Raw genomic sequence first — 24,351 nt, forward strand, 5'->3', positions numbered from 1 at the left:
GAATCCATGTTATAATAATTGAAATTTGTACGCAGATTATAAGATGAACCACCGTCCATGTAGCTTTATGGACCTAAGAGTTCACCCGACATTGTTTTACTGGTACAAAAATTTATGTTTTAAGTTTTACATGTGTGTCACACTGACGCGCGTTAGACGCTGAAGTAATTTTTTTAAAAAATAATTTATGTTGATTGATTTTATATTAAATGTTGATGAATTTATGTTCATTAAACATATTGTTGTATGTTCATTGTTTAAATGCTAAATATTTATTATTTGTTAACTTAATTTTGTTGAAAGATATGTATACCATAATATAAATGTTTGTAGTATAACTTTAGCTTGATGTTTTCTTTTTTTACCAACTATGTAAAGACGATTTATATTATGTCTATATTATATATATTCATTTGAATGGATTAGTGGGTATGATTTTCATCAATGACGAATATCCATTGCCAAACTAATGAATATTATGCCCACAAATGATGAATATTTCTATCAATCATAAAAAAATTTCAATATGCATCACAAAAATAATAAAAGTTTTCATAAATAATTAATATTTTTATTTGAGAATATTGATGAACGTTATATATATAGATAATGAATATCGCAATACTAAATAATAAATATTAATATTAACACTAATGAATACATTAAATAAAATAAACTTGAATATTAAGTTCATAGATAATAAATTTTTAATTATAAATAAAATTAATTATTATAAAATATTACATCTAATGGATATTATACATAAATTTAGTGTATGTAAATAAAATAAAAAAAGCTAATATGTATCTGGTCTAATAAAAAAAATTTGATATATATTACTATATTCTAACATATAATTTTTAATTTTGACACGTGTACTTATTATTGACATTTAGAATTTAAGTTTATGTACAATTTTATAGTTTTTTTATTAATTTATTTATAATTTATATATTTTTATATTAATAGAATTTTAAAATATAAAAAAACTAATAAAGACATTAAAAATATTTAATTTATTATTATTATTAAATATTTTAATTAATTATAAAATATTAGAGATCTATTTAATTATATATATAAATTTAATTTATATTATTATTTATAATTGAAATAATTACAATGATCGTACACCACGTGAGTAAAAGAGTAGCTTTCATTAGGGCTACAAATGAGCCGAGCCGCTTGCGAGCTATTCGGAGCTCAGCTCGATAAAAGCTCGTTCGAATTCGTTCATCAGGATAAACGAGCTTGAGCTTAATAGTGCTCGGCTCGTCTGAGCTTGCGAGCTGGCTCGTTAAGGAGATCGCTAGCTGGCTCATTAAGGAGATCGCCAGCTAACTCGTGAATTAGCTGAATAAATAAATAAATAATTAAAAAGATAATATATTCTAATTAAATAAATAAATAGATAATAAAAATCTAACTTTTATTACATTAAAATAATAATATATACCAGCAAATTAGGTTTTAAATGTAAATTCTTTAATTGAATAATTTGAGTGTTACTTAATCAAGTGTCAGTTTAATAACATTATTAATTGAGTTGGCATTTGATTATGTACATTTAATTATTATTAATGTCTCACTAATTTATTTTTTATCCTAAATTAATTGAACTAAAACAATAAAATAAAAATTATGTATAAAAACAATGTAATTTTGGTGTATGATATAGATAACTTAAATCAACCTAAACTACGTTGTCTTATTATAAAACTACGTAGTTTTAGTGTTAAATTAAAAAGTATATATCCTTTAAATGCTTAAAGATATTTGAAAAGTTATAGTCTATGTTTTTCTAAATTAATAAGGTATGAGTAAATATTTTTGTAATATGCTTAATGTAAGGCTTATAAATAGAGTAAAAACTATTATAAATGATCATTATTTTTAGCGCTTTTTGCGAATTGCATTATCTTTAGCATTCTCTTATAAAAATATAATATTGCATTATCTTCGGCGCTTTTAAAAATTTTAAATCATTGCAGATTACATTATATCACTTGTATTGTGACATGTTGTTGTATTCTAATTTTATTTGTCGTATTCATGGAGTTTATTGAACTCTTTATTTTTATAAAGAATTTGATTTAATTATTTTAGTTTTTGAATTTATGTGTATATTTTAATTTTGTGTATAATTTATTTATAATTGCAAAATTAACAGCTACATAATTGGTAAAATTAAGCTTGCTTAACGAGCTTAAAATCGAGTTTTAAATCGAGTTTAAAATCGAGCTTGAAATCCAGTCGAGCTCGAGCTTCACTCGTTTATATAAGTACCGGGCTAATGACGAGCCAAGCTCGGATTTAGCTCATTTATATATAGTATCGAGCTAATTACGAGCCGAGCTTGAACCAAGCTCGAGCATATAAAAATTATAACGAGCCGAGTTCGAGCTCTAAAATATAAAACATCTCAAGCTTAGTCAAATTTCTACGAACGAGCTTGAATATTGAAAAGCTCGGCTTGGTTTGTTTGCACCCCTAGCTTTCATAATAAATCTAAAATATTATTTTTAATATAATATTAATTTTAAATTTATTTATTAAAATTTTAAAAATAAAAATTTTATATGTCAAAAATAAATACACATATCAAAATAAAAAAAATTTAAAATAATGACAGGAAAATAATTATAAAAATCGTATAACACGTAAATAAATGACTAGCTTTTATAAATATATAAAAATTTATTAAATATATAATTTGTAATATAATATTAATTTTTATAAAATTATTTTATTATAATTTAAAAAAATATAAAAACGGTACAATTTAAAAGAGAAAGTAAAGAAGCCAATTGTTTTTTTAGCTGAAAATGTGAGATTTTCTTTTCTTTTTTTTCACTTTCAATTTTAAATGGCCGACGTTGCATTCCCCCGCGAATTTATGGACTCCGGTCCATATAAAATCCAAGACTAAGTCCATGTTATAACAATTGCTCTACTCTATATCCTCGTACAGTTAAACGTCAGGGGCACTGAAGCTTCAAGGAACTGCTGCTTCTATGTTCCTAAAGCAGCAAATTCAAAGGAACACATTTGCAATATTTAATATCAAAACATTCTCTACCTTATGCCAAAACCCGCATTCTTGCATTAACTCGTATAACATCTCAAAACTCTTGAGCATTCTGTTCAAATCCGGTAGAGTCACTGATGCAGAGAACCTGTTCGAAAAGTTGCCGCAAAAAAACATTGTTTCATGGTCTATTGCAATCCACGGCTATGCCATTAATGGGTTTCACAAAAAATCTATTAAACTGTTTTCGCAAATGCGAAATTCGGGTTTAGCTCCCAATTCTTTCAGTGTTGTTGGAGCTCTTCTTAGCGCTATAGGCCTATGTGACTTGATGCTTGCAAGCTCTATTCATGGACTTATACTTAAAAGGGGTTTAGTTTCTGATTTCATTGTGGGTACTGCAATGTTAGATGCTTACGCAAAATGTGGAAATGCATTGGAGTCTTATAAAGTGTTCAAAGAACTGAACAACGCAGGTCTGATTACATGTAATGCAACTCTTGCTGGGTTGATAGCTAATGGCCTTTGCATAGAGGGTTTTATGCTTTTTAAGGAATTTAGAAAATTTGGTTTAGTGCCTAATGTAGCTACGGTCTTAACTCTGATTAAGGGTTGTGTTGCTTTAGAGATAAAGATGCTATGTGAATCTGTTTATGGTTTAATTTTTAAGTTTGGTCTCTCTTCTGATGTAAATGTAAATAATTCAGTTGTTAACATGTACTCACGGTTTCAAGATTTGAATGCTGCTGCTAAGGTTTTTGATGAGATGAAATTTAAAGATGTTATTAGTTGGACAACAATGATGGCTGTCTTGGTTGACCTTGAATGTGCTTCTGATGCTTTAGTGCTGCTTTCAAAGATGAAAGATAGTATGCTCGATCTTGATTCAGTAGTTTTAATGCATCTAATTTCAGCTTGTGCAATTCTAGGAGATTTGGGGAAGGGAAGACAATGCCATGCTCAAGCTGTTATTCGTGGATTTAAATCAGAGCTTCCTCTTGTGAATTCCATAATTGCGATGTATTCAAAGTGTGGTGATTTGCGCTTTTCAAGAATTGTGTTTGATCAAACAACTGAGAAGAGTTTAGTTTCATGGACAGCAATGGTTTCAGGATGTGTACAGAATGGATGCTCAAGGGAGGCATTAGACCTTGCAATTAAGGCAAGGCTAGAAGAAAACTATTCCTTCGATTCAGTTATGTTGGTTAATGCTTTAACAGCTTCAAGTGAGCTAGTAGATAAAGAGTTTTGCCAGCAGCTCCATTGCTATATTCTTGAAACTGGGTTCTCTCAGTATAGATTAGTTCAGAATAGTCTCATATCAGCATACTCAAAATGTGGGAATATTGATCTGGCTCACATTGTGTTTAAGGAGATGGATTCTCTTCAGAATGTAGTCTCTTGGAATGCAATTATAAATGGCTATGGGATCAATGGCCATGGGGAAGTTGCTTTGGCTCTCTACCATGAGATGAGGAAGGGTGGGGAAGATCCTGATAGTGCAACATACTCGTGCATTTTAAGCGCTTGTAGTCATGCAGGATTAATAAGGGATGGTTTGATGATCTTTAATAGGATGGTGAAGGATAATAAAATAAGACCAAGCCAACAACATTATGGCTGTGTTATTGACTTGCTGATGCGAGCAGGCTGTTTATCTGACACAAATGATTGGAAATTTTTGGAAGATACATGTCCAAATGTTTGGAAGGCTTTGCTTAGTGGATGCGCTCTCCACGGCAATGTGGAGTTGGCCGAACTTGCTGCAAAATACTTACTTGAGAAAAACCCAGGAGAATCAGTAGTGCTTGTGCTCCTCTCAAATGTTTATGTATCAGTTGGGAGGTTTCAAGATGCAGAATCTTTGAGATTGACCAAGGGATTCGTTAAGAATCCAGGGATCAGCTATCTTTGTGGGACTTCATATGATTGCGGTTGAGGAATTCATCCTTTTAAGATGAATAAAAGAAAAGGTTATTAGTTTTGTTCTCCTGGGCATCTATTAAAGCAAAAGGACCTACCATTCTGAAGTTTAGCTGTTTTCTTGATGGAGTTTCATGAATTATAATCATTTTGATATTCAATTAAAAACACTAAGAGAAAGCTGTATGGATATGACACAGATGGAGGGTTTCTGGCTTCACAATGCTTGCAGGAAGGGTGTCTCATCACATCAGATTGGGTGGATTCCAGGTTCTTGGTGCTGCCAGAACATGCCCAGGTCGATGATTTGCAGCATTTGAAATCAAGCACCTTTCGGAACCCCCATCACAAAAGGTACCACGCTGCCAGCTTTTGCGTAATCCAAAGTTTGACAAGCCTTTGCACAATTGCATCCATCGCTTCCAGAAAACCTTGCCGTTTGGCATCAGATGCTATCTTGTTCTCTTCTCCTTCATTCTCTTGCTATGTGTATACATGTAGTGTGCTTCTCAGCATTGTAAGATTTTTGACATACTATTTGAATTATTAAGGAAAATGAAAGTTTGAAAGACTAATAATAACAAATTGAAACGTTCTGAGATATCTGGCAAATCAATGCTTTATTGGACCTTAAAAGAAAGCAACCCGACAAGCACCGGTGATACAGGTGCAGCATGGACTTTGTTCATTTATGATCTGAGCATCTGTTGTCCTTCTATAGAATGGACAAACGTTTATTTCAAGAATTCCCACTTGTGCTGGTCCTGACCTGACCATAGTGTAAAAAGCTGATGGTGAAAAGAATTTGATTCCTAGAATTTGATTCCTAGAACTTGATGCCTAACATAAACAGCGGTATAGGCCTATGTGACTTGAATTCTGCAACTAGTCTTTATTCTGGTTTTGTATCTTATCCATGTAAGCATGCTTCTTTACAATTTCTTAAGAATTGTGATGTTTATATTTGCTTTTGATTCAAAACCTGTGCTAGTTTTAGTTCATTTCTGTCCATGTTTTCTATAAGGGGAAAGAAAAAAGAAGTTATACAGATTGCACCTTCTCTAAGTAAAAGACTCCGAAATAGCAAAACTAAGAATACCTCAAAAGTCTTGGCCTTGTTTGGCTTCAGATATATTATTCCTTTTCAACCATGAAATGCATTAAATTTAAGAAAAATCTGAAAAAAGAAAATAATGCCATTCAGATTGAATAGAGCCATCAAAAATGAAATTGGATTTAGGGTACCCATTCATCTACAAATTTTTGGTATATTAATTGTAGTAAAAAGAAATAGAGTTTCTAATCTGTAACAAAGGTACAATAGCCAAATAGCATATTGTCCACGAGAAAAACCATGAAATGTTACATGCATACATAATGCTAAATTAAACCCTCACTTACAGTCACTGCAAACATAACCAAATCGGCAGCTTCACATATCACACCAATAGGCAAATGAATGTTTCTTTTTTCCTTTTTTTGTTAAGTTTTAATTCTTTTCTCAAGGCATTGGTTGGTTCTGGCATGCTGCATAAAATTTAAATGGTCATTTTCCATTTTGGGTAAATTTCTTAAAGGCAATCATAGGCTACAATAATATTATTATTCCTCCAACTTGTAAAGTCTGAGGATATACTGATTTGGAGATACACCCACTAAAACAAGCCTAATTAGTTGGAAAAAGAAGTTGCCCATTTTAATTAATGGACCTGAGCTAAATAATTAAAAAAATAATATTAATATAATAAATTCACTGTGTGAATAATGATGTAAGGACTGGTTAAATATTTATAAAACAGAGATGATTGAAGTAATGATATAATCCCAAGAAAAAAAGATAATTATTTGGTTATCGTTATTAAAAAATAAACTATAGAATATATTATTATGTCCATCAGTAATCTTAAATAACTGAAACAGTCCTTATTCATTTGTTATATATATTTTTCTAAGATTGCTCCATAGATCCAATGGTTTAAATTTCTAAAACTATTATCTTTAACAAATTGCATTCCCCACTTAAAGCCAAGAATCCAAGTTGCTTTTATTAGGTAAGATATTGTTGAAAGCAAGACTCCAGCTTGACTGGTTTCAAGTTCATACAGGGTCCACCTTCTTCTACCTGCAGGAACCCTGAGGACCTCATCTTTTATTCTTTAATTATCATATTTGATTGAGACTATTTATGTCCATCAAATGCACTTCTCTTATTTCAATAATTTAATCCAGTTTTAAGTGTTTGTGTTTCATCCCTTTTAGTTTCAGCCCTCAAAGTTCAATGAGCCACTATCACAATAATTACTAAAAGAGTTCAAAGTTGAAATTTTTGTTCCTATATCAATTAAAGAAAAGTCAATTGTCTATTTATATCAGTTTCATATTTTAATCTTTTAATTGACATTTTATTTTAACATCATTTGATATGTGTATTTATTCAATACATCCATATAAATTATAGGAAAGTATTTAAGATAAAATTGTATTATATATTATATTAAATTAAAATTTAAAAGTATTTAGATATTAAAAAATAGAATTCAAGTGCCAATTAAATTAAATTAAATTAAAAATTAAAATATTAAACTGATTAGTTAGATAAAAATATAATATTTTAGAAAAAAAGTCATAATTTGAATGGTATCAATTCAACTCTGACTGTTGCTTTAATCAGCATATTTTAGTTTGGTGTATATTTATTTTCAAAGTATCATATAGATCCTAATCTTTAAGTTCATCTTCTCCATTTTACACATTCATTAAGAAAATCCCCGTATTGTTTTTTAAAAGCCAGCTAACTATGCACTACCACTAAAAATTATCAAAATTTAAATTTAAATTAGATTAATACCTGCGGTAAGGTGGATTATTTTAACAATAATAATAATAATATTAAAATATTATCATCGCTTCTCAATGTTATTATTTTTGACAATAGTCAATAAAATTATTATTTTTTAATTTAAGAAAAGTAAAGAATATATGAGATATAATGAAATAAGAGACAAAAAAAATGAATGAGAATAAATATATGACTATTAAAAATAATTATTTAATTAATAAGATAATTAATTTCTATAAAATAGAAAAATCAGAAAGAAAGTTATAATAAAAAGTTTGAAAATAAAGAGGAATATAAAAAATTGTACTTTTAAAATGGCATTAAATAGTATATCAAATGTCAACTAATCTTCATAAGAATAGAAACATTTAAAAAATATATAACAAAAATTAAAAAAAGAGACGGAATGGCACTAAATATACTATTAAGTTCAATTATTCTTATGAATATAAATGTGGTGATTACAAAAAAATATATATATAGAATTCTTTAAAAATAAGATAATTATTTCATTATGAGAATAAGAAAATTTAAAAAGAATTTAATCAAAAGTGTTATGAGAAGAATTTTAGAAAAAGGATTATAAGGTAATTATTAATATTATATATATATATATATATATATATATATATATATATATTATGAAAATAAAGAATTAATCAAAAGTTGAAATTATAAAAAGAATATAAGATAATTAGAATTTATAATTAAAAAAGAACATGAAGGAAAAAGATTATCATATATTTCCATACTCCGAACAGTACCAAAAAGAATATGCATCTTAATTTTATAAATGTCAATATGAGAGCAAATGTAATCCAAGAAAAATATAAGTTTTAGATACTAAAATGAATAAAAATCTGCAAAGGTAAGTCTCAATGTTGCATGGATAACATTCAAAGAGAATATATCTAAAGTAATGAATTCATGTTAATATTTAGAATTCAAGTTAAATTCAGGGAAAAAAAAGTCAACCAATACATTCACTTTTGTTGAAGAAGAATGTGCTATAAGATATTTGCAACTTATCAAAATCTTTCAAATAAAATAGGACAAGTACTTAACTAATAGAAACATTAAAATAAAGCATTATAAAAAATCTTTAATAAATTTCAATTTTCATTGTTGATTGCTTTCCTAGCCTCTAAAGAATAAAAATAAAATAGTAAATACCACCTCAAGTGTGGGATGAAATTGATAGTTACTTTTGAACTTGCAGCATCAATATTCAATCTCTAGAGCTGTAGTTTTAACCAGAATTAGTACACAACTCTCAAATTATAAACTTAACAGCACATGTCAATATTTTATTTTGAGGATTCTTTTCCATACAATAATTAGTATCACCATGACGATGCCTTGTAACATCTTAGGACATAATTCTGTACAATGTAATACACATCATAAGCTTCTGAGAAAATTGGTTCAAGTTGAACCCCAAACAAACTGTTAATCATGTGTGTCAAGATATAAGATGCAATAGACAAACCTAAACCTGCTCCACTCACAACACCAGATTTTACGTCTATAAGGATATTCTTATATCCAATAGATTAGACTGAAATAATGAGAAAATCATTAGATAATCAAAAGTAACTAATGGAAAAGTAAACAGCCTCACCAACATTAGGAAATCAACAATGAAAATAATAATCATGTCTGAAACTAAGAAATATGAAAGAAATCTAAGTGAAAAGAACGCTTCACCAAAATTCAAAATTGTCTGAGAGATGGTACTTCCTTAGGTATCAAGAATGCCTAGGGCAACTAAAGTCTCATAAGTAATCAAATCAAATTATTGAAGTAAATATCATGTTGGTGGTTAAAAAAATAATTATTAAATTAATTTTTAAGATAAGATTATATTATCAAGAAATTTCGCATATATAATTAGTGCTTAGCTACATAATTCCTTTGAAATATAATTAATAGCTTTGTTAGAGGTTAATTAAGATGTTACTCCATAATATTTTCTCTCACCAAATTATACAGAGCTAATCAATTAAGTAGTAGGAAATACTCAAACATAATAGACACAAACGTTTATCAAAGAACAAGCAAGAGTTAAATTGACGTTGGATAACAACCAAGATTAACAACTAAGCATGCCTATATCTATTCTTAATAAAAATACTTTTAAGAGAAGTTGAAAAGCCCCAAATATTTGTACTTAAGGATCTTCTTTACCAGCTACATTGTATTCATCTATCCCCTTTAGGGAAGGTAATGAAGAAGAAAAGTCTCAGTATATTATTTATAAGAGAGACAAAAAGTATCAAAAGTAAGTTTCTTTTTACCGAAGAGGATTGTCCAGATTGTTAGAGAGTTGAGTGAGAGTGTGAGTATCGGGATCAGACCCTCTATTCAAAATTAAAGAGTCATCTACCATTTCAATTCAATTTGATTCTCCTATTAAGCTCTTAAAAATATATAAAATTCTTAAAGTAAAAATAAAAATACGAACCTATCTCTTCAAGTTCCAATCTTTTAGGAAAATGAATAAAAAAAATTAAAGACTAACCAAATAGGTAGTAGCTGAAGAAGAGTTAAAATGAAACTGATATTGTGAAATTTGAATTTGGCCTTATTAATTCTCAAGAAGAGAGTCCAAATACATTTATCAGAGACATGACTAAAAAATTGAAAAGAAATCATCAAGTATTCTCCTGTCACCAAATTCAAATTATAACAAAAGAAATCCAACAAATAAGATATAACTAGAACAAAAAGAAGAGAAATGAGTTACCTATTAATGTGGAAAGAAAATGGAACTACCGATGGTGCCATAAGACAGAGGGAAGATAAATAAAATTGGAACAGAAATAGATAAAATGCACAAGTTATACTACACCAACAATCAAGCACATATATTATATGTAAAATAATCGAAAGAAGTTTAAAGTTGTTAAAGTACATATTTACCTAAAATTGGTTGGGCATTAACATGAAAATTTGCAGGTAATGTGTAAACTAGAGTCTTTCTTAATCATGTTTCTGCAACCAATTAAGTTCTGGTCCTTTAAAGCCATTATCCACCTCTGAGCTTGTATTAGTGTAAATTCAACAAAGCCCGCCTTTATTATTTATTATAAAATATAATATAAAGTAAAGATAAATATATTCTTGTAAAGTTCACGGAAAGAACATTCCATTAAATAACATTTTGATAAAAAAAATTCACAAATCTCAATATATTAGACTAGAAAGAAAACAGAAGAAGAGTGGAATAAAAAGAAAAAGAACTTAATAGTATAGAAGTGAAACTGGATAGGATAGTGAAAGAGTCAAGGTTTGAAAATAAAAAGGAAGAGAGGAACATTAGTGAGTTATGAAGAAAGAAAATCAATAATTATTATCAAATTTTTAATACAATAATTTAATGGTATAGAAGTGAAACTCTGACAATTTAGAGAATAGTATTAAAGTATAAAATGCCAAATAGGAAAGAGAAAATATGTGTTAAGACATTGTTTTCATATATAAATGGATGTGTTCTTTCACTTGTTAAGAAATTTAATTTGAGATGCAAATACAAGGTTAATAAACAAATAAAACTCAAAGATAGAGGAAAAGAAAGAGAAGAACACATAAAAACAATATATATATTAGAACTCTAAAAAAAAATAAAAAAGAAAGTGAAACTTTAAATACAAACTCGTCTTCACGAAGCCTCTCTTTGAGTTATCAAACGTCGCGTCAAATAACAAAGAAATATAAAGTCTATTTTCTTCTTATCGCTTCTTTTTCTTCAAGCAGTAATATAAAGAGAACAAAAAAGAAAGAGACAATGGATGAGCTCAAGAATTAAAGAGAATCCTCTCAGCAAGTTTCATCAAAGAAGCTTCTACTCTTATGATTTATTTGTTTGGTATTAAATTTTTTTGTCAAATAACTGTATGATAATATTTCTGTTGATCAAGTATGATTTCTTATTTAAAAAAAAAAAGAACTAAAAGACTCTTTTAAAATAGTTGTTTTACTTTGCATTAAAAGCTAATGCGTGTTTTCATTTAAGCTTAATATTTGATTTAAAAAAAATGAAATGGATCTTTTACTTTGAAAAATAGATGTTTTACTTTCTATTAAACGCTAGATACAAATAAAAAACATATAAGAAAAAGGAACACAAATACCAAAATATAAATAAATAATTTTTGATTTAAAAAAAAAATACCGAAAGAACTCTTTTAAGATGGTTGTTTTATTTTGCATTAAAAACTAATGCATGTACTGATTTAAGCCTAATATCTGATTTAAAAAAACTGAAACAGCTCTTTTACTTTGAAAGATTGATATTTTACTTTACATTAAAGGCTAAATACAAATAAAAAGCATAAAAAAGAAAAAAATAATAAAAGTACCAAAATACAAAGAAATAACTTTAAACAATTGAGTGATGCCACTTAAAAAAGAGAAACTATATATCAAAATATTTTTTTTATATATATACTAGCCTAACACCTGTCCTTTGAACGAAAATTATTTTACATAAATAAAATATTTATATAAATTAAAATTAATATCAACGTTTATAGTATTATTAAAATAAATTATTTAAATTTAAATATAAATATAAATTTATATAAAAATATGAAATTCAACTCTTTTAATATATAAAAAATATTAAATTTTTTATCGAAATAAGTAAATGATTATGAATTACTTTATAAATTATAAATTTCATGATTTGAGAATTATAAATTTTGTATTTCAATTTTAGAAATAAATTATTTTCAAATACTTTCTTACTTACTTATACTTTAATTATATTTAAAGATGAAAGGAGAATATATGAATAAAAAATTATATCAGATTTCTAGAAAAAAATTTAAATGAAAATAGAAAATAGGACTTTATGTTTACTTATGTTATTTTTGTAAAATGAAAATGAAAATCAATTTTTTATGTTTTTAAAATCATAATTGAACTTTAAAAAAAAAATAAAACAAGTTTAACATGTTCTATGTGATTTTCTTTATATAAAAAGTCACTTATTTTCAAATGGAAACAAGAAGTTTTCATTTCCTTTATTCCAAGTCTATCTTTTATACTTAATGTATTACTTCTGTAGAAAATAAAATATTTTTTTATAAAGTAAACATGTTCTACAAATTTTATAAAATTTGTATGATAATAATTTTTTTTTATTTTCTTTAAAAATTAAAAAATAAAAATAGAAAAAATTCTCTACAAATAAAGAGGACCTAAATTTCCAGAAAAAACTCTAATTCATTATTTTTTTCTAAATTGACTTAAGAGCCACTTAAATTTAGAGAGAAAGAAAGTAGCTCTTAATTAGTGATTCTTAAGTATATTATATTATTTTTCCGTTTATCTTTTTTATGTTTTCTAAAAGCACATTCTCTCTGTTTAGAGCATCTCCAACAAACTTTTAAGTTATGCTCATTTTCTGTTATAGAAAGTATATGTAAAAATTAAGCTTTTAAGAGCATCTTTTAAATACTTTCCTATTAAAGTAAAAATAATTAACTCTTTATTTTACTTTATTTTGAAATGTGTGTGTATTACAACAATACTCTATATTTTACTAATGTTGAGGCTATTCATTGGAATGTTAAGGTCAGAATTTCAAATTACCAATAGAATACTTAAACTTTTATAATAATTTAAATAAAACTCAATTTTTTATTTTTTATTATTTTTATGATGTATTATATATAATCATTTTAAATTGATTAAGAAAAAAAAAAGACTGTACTTACTGTTTAAAATTATGTAGAAAAAAATCTGAATAAAATATCTTATACCATGATTTACTTAGTTTACTAATTAAAAAGGAATACATATATATTATTTTTTACTTCATTTAATTAAAAAAATTGACCATATATTTATCAAAAATATTAAGTTTAGATAAAATACTAAATATATTTACATTCATTTAAATTCAGTTTACTAGGTACTTTATCCAAATGTATTATTATTTTTTTATAAATTTAAGTGCTTAACAAATTAAATAAAAAAAATACAAGATAGTTGTTCAAGACATGTTTTTAATAATTAAATCTATTTTTCTTAATGAGTTCTTTTTAATAAAAACAATTGAAAATTTATAAAAAAAATAAATAACAAATTAAAGATTGTAAGATTCAAATATAACACTTTTAAAGTTCCGGTACTAAACTGAAAGTGTAAGATTCTGGCTTTAATAATTTTATGTGTGGCCTTAATCACACTATATTTTATTTTCTAGTTAACTTTTTATTATTAAAATAAAAAGAGAGAAATAAATAAAGAGAGAGGATATGACTTTTAAAGAGAAAAAACAAATAAAAAGTATGAGAGAGAATTAATATAATATACTTAAAAGTATTTTTTCCCTCCTTAAATTTAAAAAGATAGAATGTGCCTTTTAAATTATTTTAAGAAAGAAAAATAAATTAAAAAGTATATTGAAAGTTTAATTTTTGCATATGCTCCGTGTAATAGAAAATGAGCGTAACTTAGAGCATTCCCAATTATATTCTTTATTTTATAAAGCATAATTTATATAATAAAAGGCATCTTAAGAAATAGTCACATATAAAGACTAAAATATTTTATTTAAGTCCAATAGTCTCTCAATATTTTATTTTATATTTTTCTCTATTTTCATAAATATTAATACTTTTAATTTTTATTTTCTTATCTTTTTAATTTTTACCAATAAAAAAATAAAAATTACAAATATCAATTATGTTAAATACATAAAAATTTGTAGTACGTTTATTAAATATAGAGTAGAAAGTAAAGTTTTGTTCTCCATAAGTAGAGAAACAAATTGACTCTCTATTTTATATGTAAAAAAGTAAATAGTGTATTAAAGTATCATTTTATGATATAATTCTTTAAAATAAAGAGTTTGATATATATAAAAAATGCATTGAAAATGCTTTTAAGAGCTTGTTGAGGATGCTTTAAGAGACTCTCTAATTTATCATCTTTTTCTGAAATGATTTAAAGAGTCACATTCTCTCTCTTTAAATTTAAGGAGAAAGAAAGTGACTTTTAAATGGCTCTTAAATATATTATATTATTTCACTTTCTTATTTTTATTAACTTAATAGTCATATTTTCTCTCCTTATTTCTTTCTCTTTTTTATTTTATTAATAAAAGGTTAATAAAAAAATAAGATCAAGAGTATTGTTGGAATAGACAAATATTTTCAAACAAGTTAAAATAAAAAATTAATTATTTATAATTGAATAAAGAAGCATATCGAGAGTATTATTAGTGATGCTTTTACTTATTTTTTTTATTAATAAAAAATTAATTAAAAAATAAAATAAAAGATATTATTGAAATACACATATTTTATAATAAATAAATATATAAATAAATATTTATAATTTAATAAAAAAAACATATAGAAAATATTGTAAGAAATAGTATAAGTTAGAACAAAAGGACAAAACTAGCTTTCAAGCTAAGAAAACATCAATATGAACACCGAATAAAATACACATATAATATGATATAGATTTAATATAGAATTCAAAAGAATATCCTAAATAAAAATATTTATTTTTTATATTAAAAATATAAAATATATATCTTCTAAATTTAAATAATAATAATAATAATAATAATAATAATAATAAAACTGGTATATTTTATATAATTAAACAAAAAAAATTTATATTTGTGCCTTATAATTTTTTATTTTGTAAAAAATAATTATGTTTGTAAATTATGGACGATTTGTATTAAAAATTTAATTTAAGCTTTAAACTAATTGTAGAATTGTAAATAAAACCATAAAATTAAATTTCTATTTATTCTATGTTTGGTTAAAATCTATTAAAGATTTTATTTTATTTAAAAATAAATATACGAGAGAAAGTAAAATTAAAATAATAAAGTTGAAGGAGATATTTTGATGTTATGAAATACATTAATAAACTAACATAAAATTAATTTGAAAAGTCTACTTATTTTAGTAGAATTTAATTTAGCTACAATTAACTCCACATAAATTCAAATATGTAGAATTCTAAATAATTTTTACTTCATCCAAAATACATAAACTTTATATTTACAAAAAAAAATTATAATTTTTATGAATTTCAACCAAATACAATATTAATTTAATTTTTAAAACTTTAAAATTATTGTGTCGTGTTCTAAAGTGTCCTAATCATGTGCTAAACATTTCTTAGTGGTGTTTGCTATATCGGTAAAACAAAAAAGTAATAAATAAATTTCAACACATAGGAAAGCTTGTCGGGCACACTACATGACACATATCTTTATAAAAAAAATTTAATACATATTTATTTCTTTGAATTTTAATTATTTAATCAGTTTAATATTCTAATATTTTATTAAATTTAATAAACACCTAAATTTAATCTTTTATGATATCTTAACACTTTTTCATGTGTCTTTATTTAATACGTATATATATATATTGCATAAAAATATTTAAATATTAACAAAAAATAAATATAAAGTGTACGACAGACTAAATTAAAAATAAAAAGGTATTTAAATATTAAAAAAATAAAATCTAAACATTCATTATATCAAATTGAAAATTTAAGTGTTAAGAACATAAATATATATTTTGAGTATAAAATATCTAGGACGGACTCTTTTTATCTTTCAAAAGTGTTGTCGGTTGGAAGCATATATTTCTCAATGATGCTTTTGTTTAGGAATGAAAACATAAATGGTTTAACAATGTGTATAAGATGATATGAATGAAGTTTATCCAAATAGCCCCTATATAATTGAGCAGCACTTTCCCTCTAACTAATTGCCAGGCTATTATGACTCCTACACGGCTTAATTATGGGCACAAATCTTATTTGTGTATATTATGCTTTGATCCATCCATCTAATGAAACAAAGTTTATGGGTCCTCTTTGACATGCAATTTCCATTAAACATGGGACGTAAGGTAGGGGACAGGTATTAGGTTAAAAGAATAGGCTAAATCATTACCATCTACATCAATCACTTTCTTTTCCCCTCCTATGTATAGCACAATGAGGAAATTAGTAATAAGTTTTAGTATCTACTTCCTTTGTCTTTTACTTGCCCCCTTTTCTTTTCTTCTATCTACTCCTAATTTAAACATCTCCATATTTAATCTCCCTTAATCTTTCTTTTCTATTTTTTTTGAAAAATTATGTAATTGTGTTAAAATTCTTAGAGTATTTTATCACTCATAAAAATCATGTCTGGTACGCTCTAAATTATATATATATTCCTTACATGTTAAGTGACTAAATTCTATTTCAACGGCGGAATTTGACTCTCATTTTTTGAGAGATAAACCGAAAATTTTAAATTAAAAATTGTCAGTTCAAAAATAAAATTTTATAATATATATCAATTATGACTCACATTGACTAAATCCAAGCAAAACAAATTCATAGACAATTTATAAATTAAAAAATAAAACTAGCTAATTTAGAAGTTTTCCTTAAGTTATTCAAAATCAATAAAGGAATAACTCTATTAAATAAGAAAGCCATTATCAATTAATCAAAATCAGTTAGTCTAAAGAATTAACAGAGAATAAATGCTTTTTAAGGCCAAAGAAAATTATTACGATTTTTAGGATTAACAATTTATTGTATAATTAGAAAATCAATTTAGTTAGTTTCTAGAATTAGAATTATTAACTAATTAAAAAATTAATTTATTAATTAATATATATTAAAATATAATTAATGTGTTATTTTTTAGAATAAAATTAGTATTATTATCTAATTGAAAAATAATTTATTAGTTAATATAATATTAAAAAATAATAAACATACTCTATTTTTTTAAGATTAGAGTCAGTATTTAATTAGAAATATAACTTATTAATCAATAAATTAATAAAAAAAAATTATAAAATTACATATTCAATTAAATTATATGTATCAAATACTTTAAATCTGAAAAGTTAATAATATATGTATATATATTTCGGTCAAATACTTTCTAAAACTGCTTTTTTACCCAAATTAGCTTTTTTTTTTTTTTTTTTTTTTTTTTTGCTTTCCATCAGTAACACCGAGCGCCCTAAAAATTTGATGCAAAGAAGGCAACAATGCGATTAGACATGGTGAATTCCAACAACCCAATTCAATCGCAGTATTCTCCTAATTTATGTAATGATGGAGAAATGCCGAGGCGATGGCAGAGTGATCCAACACCATTCCAGCTTTACTTAACGCCAGATCTAATAAAAGCTTTTGTTTTTCCTTTTTCTTTTTCGTGAAAAGATTAGTTTCCAGTAATATCCTCTGTAGAACTCAGAGTTGGAGCCATATTATTAATTGCCAAGTAATTGGTTGACTAGCTTTACCCAAAGCCACTATCATCGCCGCACTCTACTGAAATTTATCACACTTTTGCTTTTGCATCATCAATATGTCCATTGGCCGACTCATCCACTCATTTCTTTACACTTTATATACATCAAATTTTCTAAATAATTAATTAGACTCTTCTTATATACTTTACTCTTTAATTATAAATTTTATGCATATATTTTTATTTTTATATTTTTTATTAGTAAAATTTTAAAAATAAAATTACTAATATTTATAGAAATATAAAATAATAAGCATCTATGGGAGATGCTCTAATGCGATACTGGCAACATATTTTATGAGTTTCTTTTTAACATGTTAGTTGAACATTTGATACCATAAGTTTAGATTTTTTATCTTTTATTTTATTAAAACATTTCCTCTAAAAAACGTATTATCCTAACACACTAATGTATTAACTGCAGTCAATCATTTTATATTTAATATTTAATAAAATTATTATTTTTATTGATTAATATTTTTAAATAATTAATTATTTTATTAAAAAGTCTAAAGAAATTTATAGTTATTAATTATTAGATAGAATATTTATAAAAAGAATATGGATTATATATATATATATATATATATATATATATATATATATATATATATATACATTATTTTATTTGAGTTCTTAAGTTTATAGTTTATATATTTAAATTAAGTGAGATTTCACTTAGAATTTTAATCCAGTAATTTATCAAATTCATTATAACTAAATTAAATTTTAATGAAATAAATAAAATTTTAATATAAATTCTAATATATTCCATGAAGTTAAAATAATTTTATTTTTTATTCTAATTTCTTATATCTTCCATTTGTATGATTTTTTTATTATACATCATTTAAAATTTAACATTAATTTTATTTGAAATGAATCCTACGACTACTATTTAATACACAAAATATATAGACTCATATATGAATAAAATAAAATCTTAATAAATTTCATATAATTTTAGTATTTTCTTGTGAATTAATATATTTAAATCTGAAATTTTAGAAGTTATTGAATGTAAAAGAAATTATAAGTTAATCTATATAAAAAAGAAGTCTTTTCCTACACATACCACTAAAAAATAAAATAAAATAATATTCTTTTATTAAAAAATACAGTTATTATGAAATTATTTAGAGTATTTTTTATGCTAATCACTTAATTGAAAACTAAATTTTTAGATTGCATTTTTATAATATGTTATTTTTATTTTATGTAGTTATTTATTAATTTTAAATTTATGTGTCTAATTTAATTTAAATTTATTAATTTTATAGTTTTTATCCTTTTATATTATTTTAATAGTTTTTATTTTTTATTTATAAATTACTATTTTTTTATCCACCAAATAATTAACTAAAAGGATAAACTATATGTCATAAAATCAAATATTAAATGTTCATCCTCCTAATTACAATTGATGACTATTAATATGACATTTGATATGAAAGTACAAAACATTTAAAAAAAGATTAAATTTTCAGAAGTATGAAATGCAACTATCAGATGAAAATATATATAATTATCTGAAAATTCTATTGCGTATATAAACTCAGTGAAGTTTATACATACAACATTGCATATGATTAAAACAAACAAAAGTTTTAAAAAACAAAGAAGAAAAAGAGCTCACACTAAAACCACGCTCAAAACCAGTTCTTCGTGGTCCCAGTCCTACCCTGGGGGGAAAAAAAGTGCAGCAAGTTCTACACTTTTACATACTACCACAACTATTATACTATATCTCTACTTATAATTTAACCACCTACCGCCACCCTTCATCCATCGAAACCACAAACTTGATCGAAAATCCAAACTTACAACGGATCTATTTGAGTCACTACAATGGGACTCCTGACAACATGCATTCCCTCGGACCATGTAACTGACCCGAATAAAGCACCCGAATCATCCACCATCAGATTCCGGGTGTCTGCTGTTAATGTTACAACAAAGCTTCTCTTCTTTACTGCCTGGTTGAACACCAACTTTGATGGTTTTACTGTCACTGTCACCCCTTTTGGAGCTTCAATTATTGCCCTATAAACTGCATTAACCACCGGACCCACATTCGTGGCTGTTCTTATAAATGCCTTGCTCGTTACTCCCTTTGCTGATGTTGGAAACAGTGCTGCAATTGATGGGTAGTTTAGGTTCCCAGGCAATGGCCTCTTCATTGGACAATTGACCGGTGTTCGAGTTATCACCTGAATCGCTTTCGGGCTGTAGCCTATTCCACACAAGAAGTTCACATAATCGTTGTTGGTTATATCGTACACAAGTCCTGGATCCATTGCGCGATCAAGATTAAGATGGCCTGCACCAAAATCGTAAGGACTGCATGCTTTTCCGGTAGCCTCATCAGTCATAGACCGGTTAAGATTATCAAGAGTATTAGCAGTTGTCATCATCGCTGATCTAATTGCTGCAGCACTCCAATTCGGGTGTGCTGATTTAAGCAACGCTGCCGCGCCACTTACATGAGGACAAGCCATTGAAGTGCCGGACAAAATGTTGAATTCAGTTTTTCTTGAATCTGAATCGAGTCCAGTTGGACCAACTGCATCAGTCCAAGCAGCAAGTATATTCACACCAGGAGCAATTAAATCCGGTTTAAGAATTTCCGGGTTCAATCCATTGGGTCCTCTACCCGAAAACGAAGCAACGACAGGAGCCGGTTTGATTCCAAGAACAGTACCTTTAAAATCAATAGTTGCAGTAGGATATCGAGTGTTGGAAACATAAGCCTTGACAGCATCAGCTTCATCAGAACCAACAGCACAAGCAGGAATTAGATGGGCATCACCAACAAGTCCTTCACCATTAGAAATGGCATTAGCAAGAATCATACCAACACCACCAGCTTTCTTAACAACCAAACCTTTGGCAGCTCTTGGACTGCTACCTCGATCACAAATAACAATTTTACCTCTAACTATCGCAGGATCAAGTGAGTTTTCCATACACAGGGAAGCGGAAAGCATCCCTGATTTACCAGGATAAACCAAGGGATACATTTTGCCATTCAATGGAAGCCCAGAGTACAGAGAAACACCAGATAATCTGCGGCCGTTACCAAGAATAACATCAGCAGGAAAATTCCTATCAATGGTTCCAGCCCCAACAGTAACAACCCAAGGCGCTAGGTTAGTCACTGACATTAAATTAGGCCCATCGTTACCAGCAGAAGACGATACAAAAACACCTCTAGAAGCAGCAGCATAAGCACCAATAGCTATAGGATCAAGATAATACGGCGACGAGATTCCGTCACCGCCGCCAATAGAAATAGAAATAACATCGACACCATCAGCAACAGCAGCATCAAAAGCAGCTAAGATATCGGAATCAAAACAACCCGAATTCTTCCAACACACTTTATAAACCGCGAGTCTAGCTTTGGGAGCCACACCTTTTGCAATACCAGCCGCATAGCCAGCCATACTAGCACGAAATGAGTGTCGTCCAGCCGCAGTAGACGCCGTGTGGGTCCCATGACCGTCCGCATCTCTCGGCGACTTAAACTCAACCGTTTCATTAATGCCACTAATTGGACCCGCTGATCTAGCAGCTGCTTCGTGACCTTTGATAAAGAAACGAGCACCAATTAACTTCTTGTTACAGTTTTTCGCCGTGAATTTAACTCCACTTTCACAAACACCTTTCCATCGGGTCGGAACTGGCCCGAGATTGACATCAGAGAAGCTGCGCCTTTCGGGCCAGACTCCAGTGTCAAAGACACCAATAATGACGTCGGATCCATAGTCAGATTCGGACCATAACCCGCGTTGATTCCGGAGGCCGAGGAACTGTGGGGAGCGAGTGGTGTGAAGTTGACGGCGATGGTCTTCGAGGACGGTGAGAATGGAAGGGTGTTGGCTGAGGGTGGAAGCGTGGTCTGGAGTAATTGAAGCGGAGAAGCCGTGGAAAACGGCGTCGTAGACGTGTAGGATTTGGAGTGGATCGGCGAACTCTGAAGTGTACCAGTGGTAGTGCGTGGGAAAGATGGACGGTTTTGATTCAGAGTTAACTAGGAAGATGAAGGTTTTCACCGTCTGAGCATCATCGGACAGTGCTCTTTGGGAAAGCAAGGAAATGAGGAGAAAGAGGAAAGGAAGGGAATTTGAGAGAAATGAAGCCATAGAGAGAGAGAGAGAGAGAGAGAGAGAGAGTGTAAGAAGGAGAGTGAAGTGGAGTGAACTGAGTGTAATGGCCGACAGATATACTAGAGATGTTCTTATTAACGTTAAGCTAGATTATTTAGTGGTTTTTGAATTGTAATTAATTAAACAGAGATATGGAAAAGGGGATTGTGCTGAGTCAGCTCTATTATGCTGTACTGGGATACAATTCAAAAACAAACGATGTCGTTTTCTGTCTTGCTTCTGGTTTTATTATGTGTAGGACTTGGACGATTGTTAGTCAACATCAGTTGCCTTGAAAAAAGACGACGGTGATAACGTAGAATGGAAATAAAATTGAACGAACCAAAAAAAGCAAAAAAGATTTAAGTTTTTAACATAGAATTTAAAAAGAGAAATAAAATGGAATTGGCAGGGGTCCTTCTCTTTTGCTTTTAAGTGTGGCCTGTGTCTGTCTGTTGTTGCTGCACATGGTGGTGAATGATTACCGTTGGATTAGTGGGGAATAACTGTGATCATATCAGCTTCATTTTCACCTCCTAGTTTCGCCAAAAATACTTGAAAGTCCCAGAATAATTATAACTGTCTATAAAGTGTGTGTGTGTGTGTGTCTAGACAGCCCCTTTTATTTCTTTTATTCTTTATCTAAAGTTACTTCATTTTGAGGTATACCATAGACCCACTCGCATTTCACTTGCGGGAAACCACAATCGCCTTTATTATTTTCTTTTCCTTTTCTTTTAATAATTCATGACTGGCTTCATGCAATTATTTTAGGGTTTTACTGCTCGTGAATGGAGTAGAGTTAATATTGATGTATTATGCTCTATTATTAATTAAATTATTTATAAGTTCAAGTCTAGCCGAGTTATTAAAATATTTTATAAAATAGTAATAGTTTACATTAATGGATTCTAAGAAATCCTTCATTCTCTAATTTATTTCATTTTCTAATATTTTAATCTTCCATTTAAAAAGTAGAAAATATTTTAGAAAACAATGATTTATTATAATAATTTTTTATTTTAATAAATTTGTATTATCTCAATTTATCTCTAATTTTAGATAAAAATAAATTTTTGATGTTTAACTCAAATAATAAAATTTTAAAAATTAATAAATTTTAATTAAATCGATAAATTTTAAAATTTCTAACTCCAAACTATACTTAAAAGGGTAGTCAGGTTTCGACTTGGTAGCTTACAAAACAACATTTTAGGGTCCAATGCAGAATGCCTTGTTTTACAGTAATCCGATTAGTTTCTGATTGCAAATAGTAACATAATTTCCATTATTATATTTTAGAAGTTAATCGAGAGTATTTGGGTTGGGTAACAGATTAATGGAGGTGTAATGCTCCTTGTCTGTTGCATAATAGCATGTATATAAGTAGGATACGTGTCTTATTGTGGTGTTAAGGGTTGAATTATGTGGAGCAGAACAGAAGAGAGGGACCCTCATATATTAATCATGATTTGCTTTGTTACCATGTTGTTTGAAAGACACACCTACTCGGTGTTGGCGTTCAAAAATCGCCTAAAACATTTATGACATGTTCAAACCACTTAACCTAATTAAATATTCACTTCTTAACTATTGTTTAAATACGAATTCTCTGCTCACTTTCTTCATGAAAATGATCGAGTTTTAGTTTGGATCGAGGAACTTGTTCTTCCTGATGCAACACCAAATGTTTCTTCAGTTTAATTTAATATTTTTTTCTCAAAAATCACTCTTTAATTTAATAATCTAAATATATATCTTTTTTAAGGAGAAATCAAAACTCTTAACTATTTAAGTAAATAAATACTTTATATAAAAGAGTATGGATGAGTATAGTTGGTCTAACTGAACCATGCTCATAAAAGAATATGACCATTCAATTTTTATTTTTCATTTTATAATTTAAAAGTGAAATTAAATATTAAATTTTGTTATAGCATTTTATTATTATAAGTTTATTTTTTAATTATAATTATAAATTAATATTATTTTAAATAATTTATTTATGTTATATGTTTTTCTGCTAATATAAATTGTTAATAAATTTATATATAATTTTTATTTATTTATATAAATTAAAATTTTATAGTTGAATTTT

The 24,351-nt window shown here is 27.3% G+C and overlaps 2 protein-coding genes across 2 annotated transcripts; one reads left to right on the forward strand and one right to left on the reverse strand.

The window, feature by feature from the left end:
- The first annotated feature begins 2,746 nt into the window (after positions 1 to 2,746).
- On the forward strand, positions 2,747 to 5,552 carry LOC8261775 (pentatricopeptide repeat-containing protein At4g13650). The gene has a single exon (XM_002534208.3). It carries the CDS (start codon positions 3,015 to 3,017, stop codon positions 4,965 to 4,967), a length of 1,953 nt encoding a protein of 650 aa, XP_002534254.3. The 5' UTR covers positions 2,747 to 3,014; the 3' UTR covers positions 4,968 to 5,552.
- A 14,071-nt stretch (positions 5,553 to 19,623) lies between these two features.
- Positions 19,624 to 22,313, reverse strand: LOC8284778 (subtilisin-like protease SBT1.6). Its single transcript, XM_015728164.3, has one exon. It carries the CDS (start codon positions 22,248 to 22,250, stop codon positions 19,926 to 19,928), a length of 2,325 nt encoding a protein of 774 aa, XP_015583650.2. The 5' UTR covers positions 22,251 to 22,313; the 3' UTR covers positions 19,624 to 19,925.
- Between the last annotated feature and the right edge of the window lie 2,038 nt (positions 22,314 to 24,351).

This window comes from Ricinus communis, chromosome 8 (genome assembly GCF_019578655.1).
Source record: "Ricinus communis isolate WT05 ecotype wild-type chromosome 8, ASM1957865v1, whole genome shotgun sequence".
NCBI lineage: Eukaryota > Viridiplantae > Streptophyta > Magnoliopsida > Malpighiales > Euphorbiaceae > Ricinus > Ricinus communis.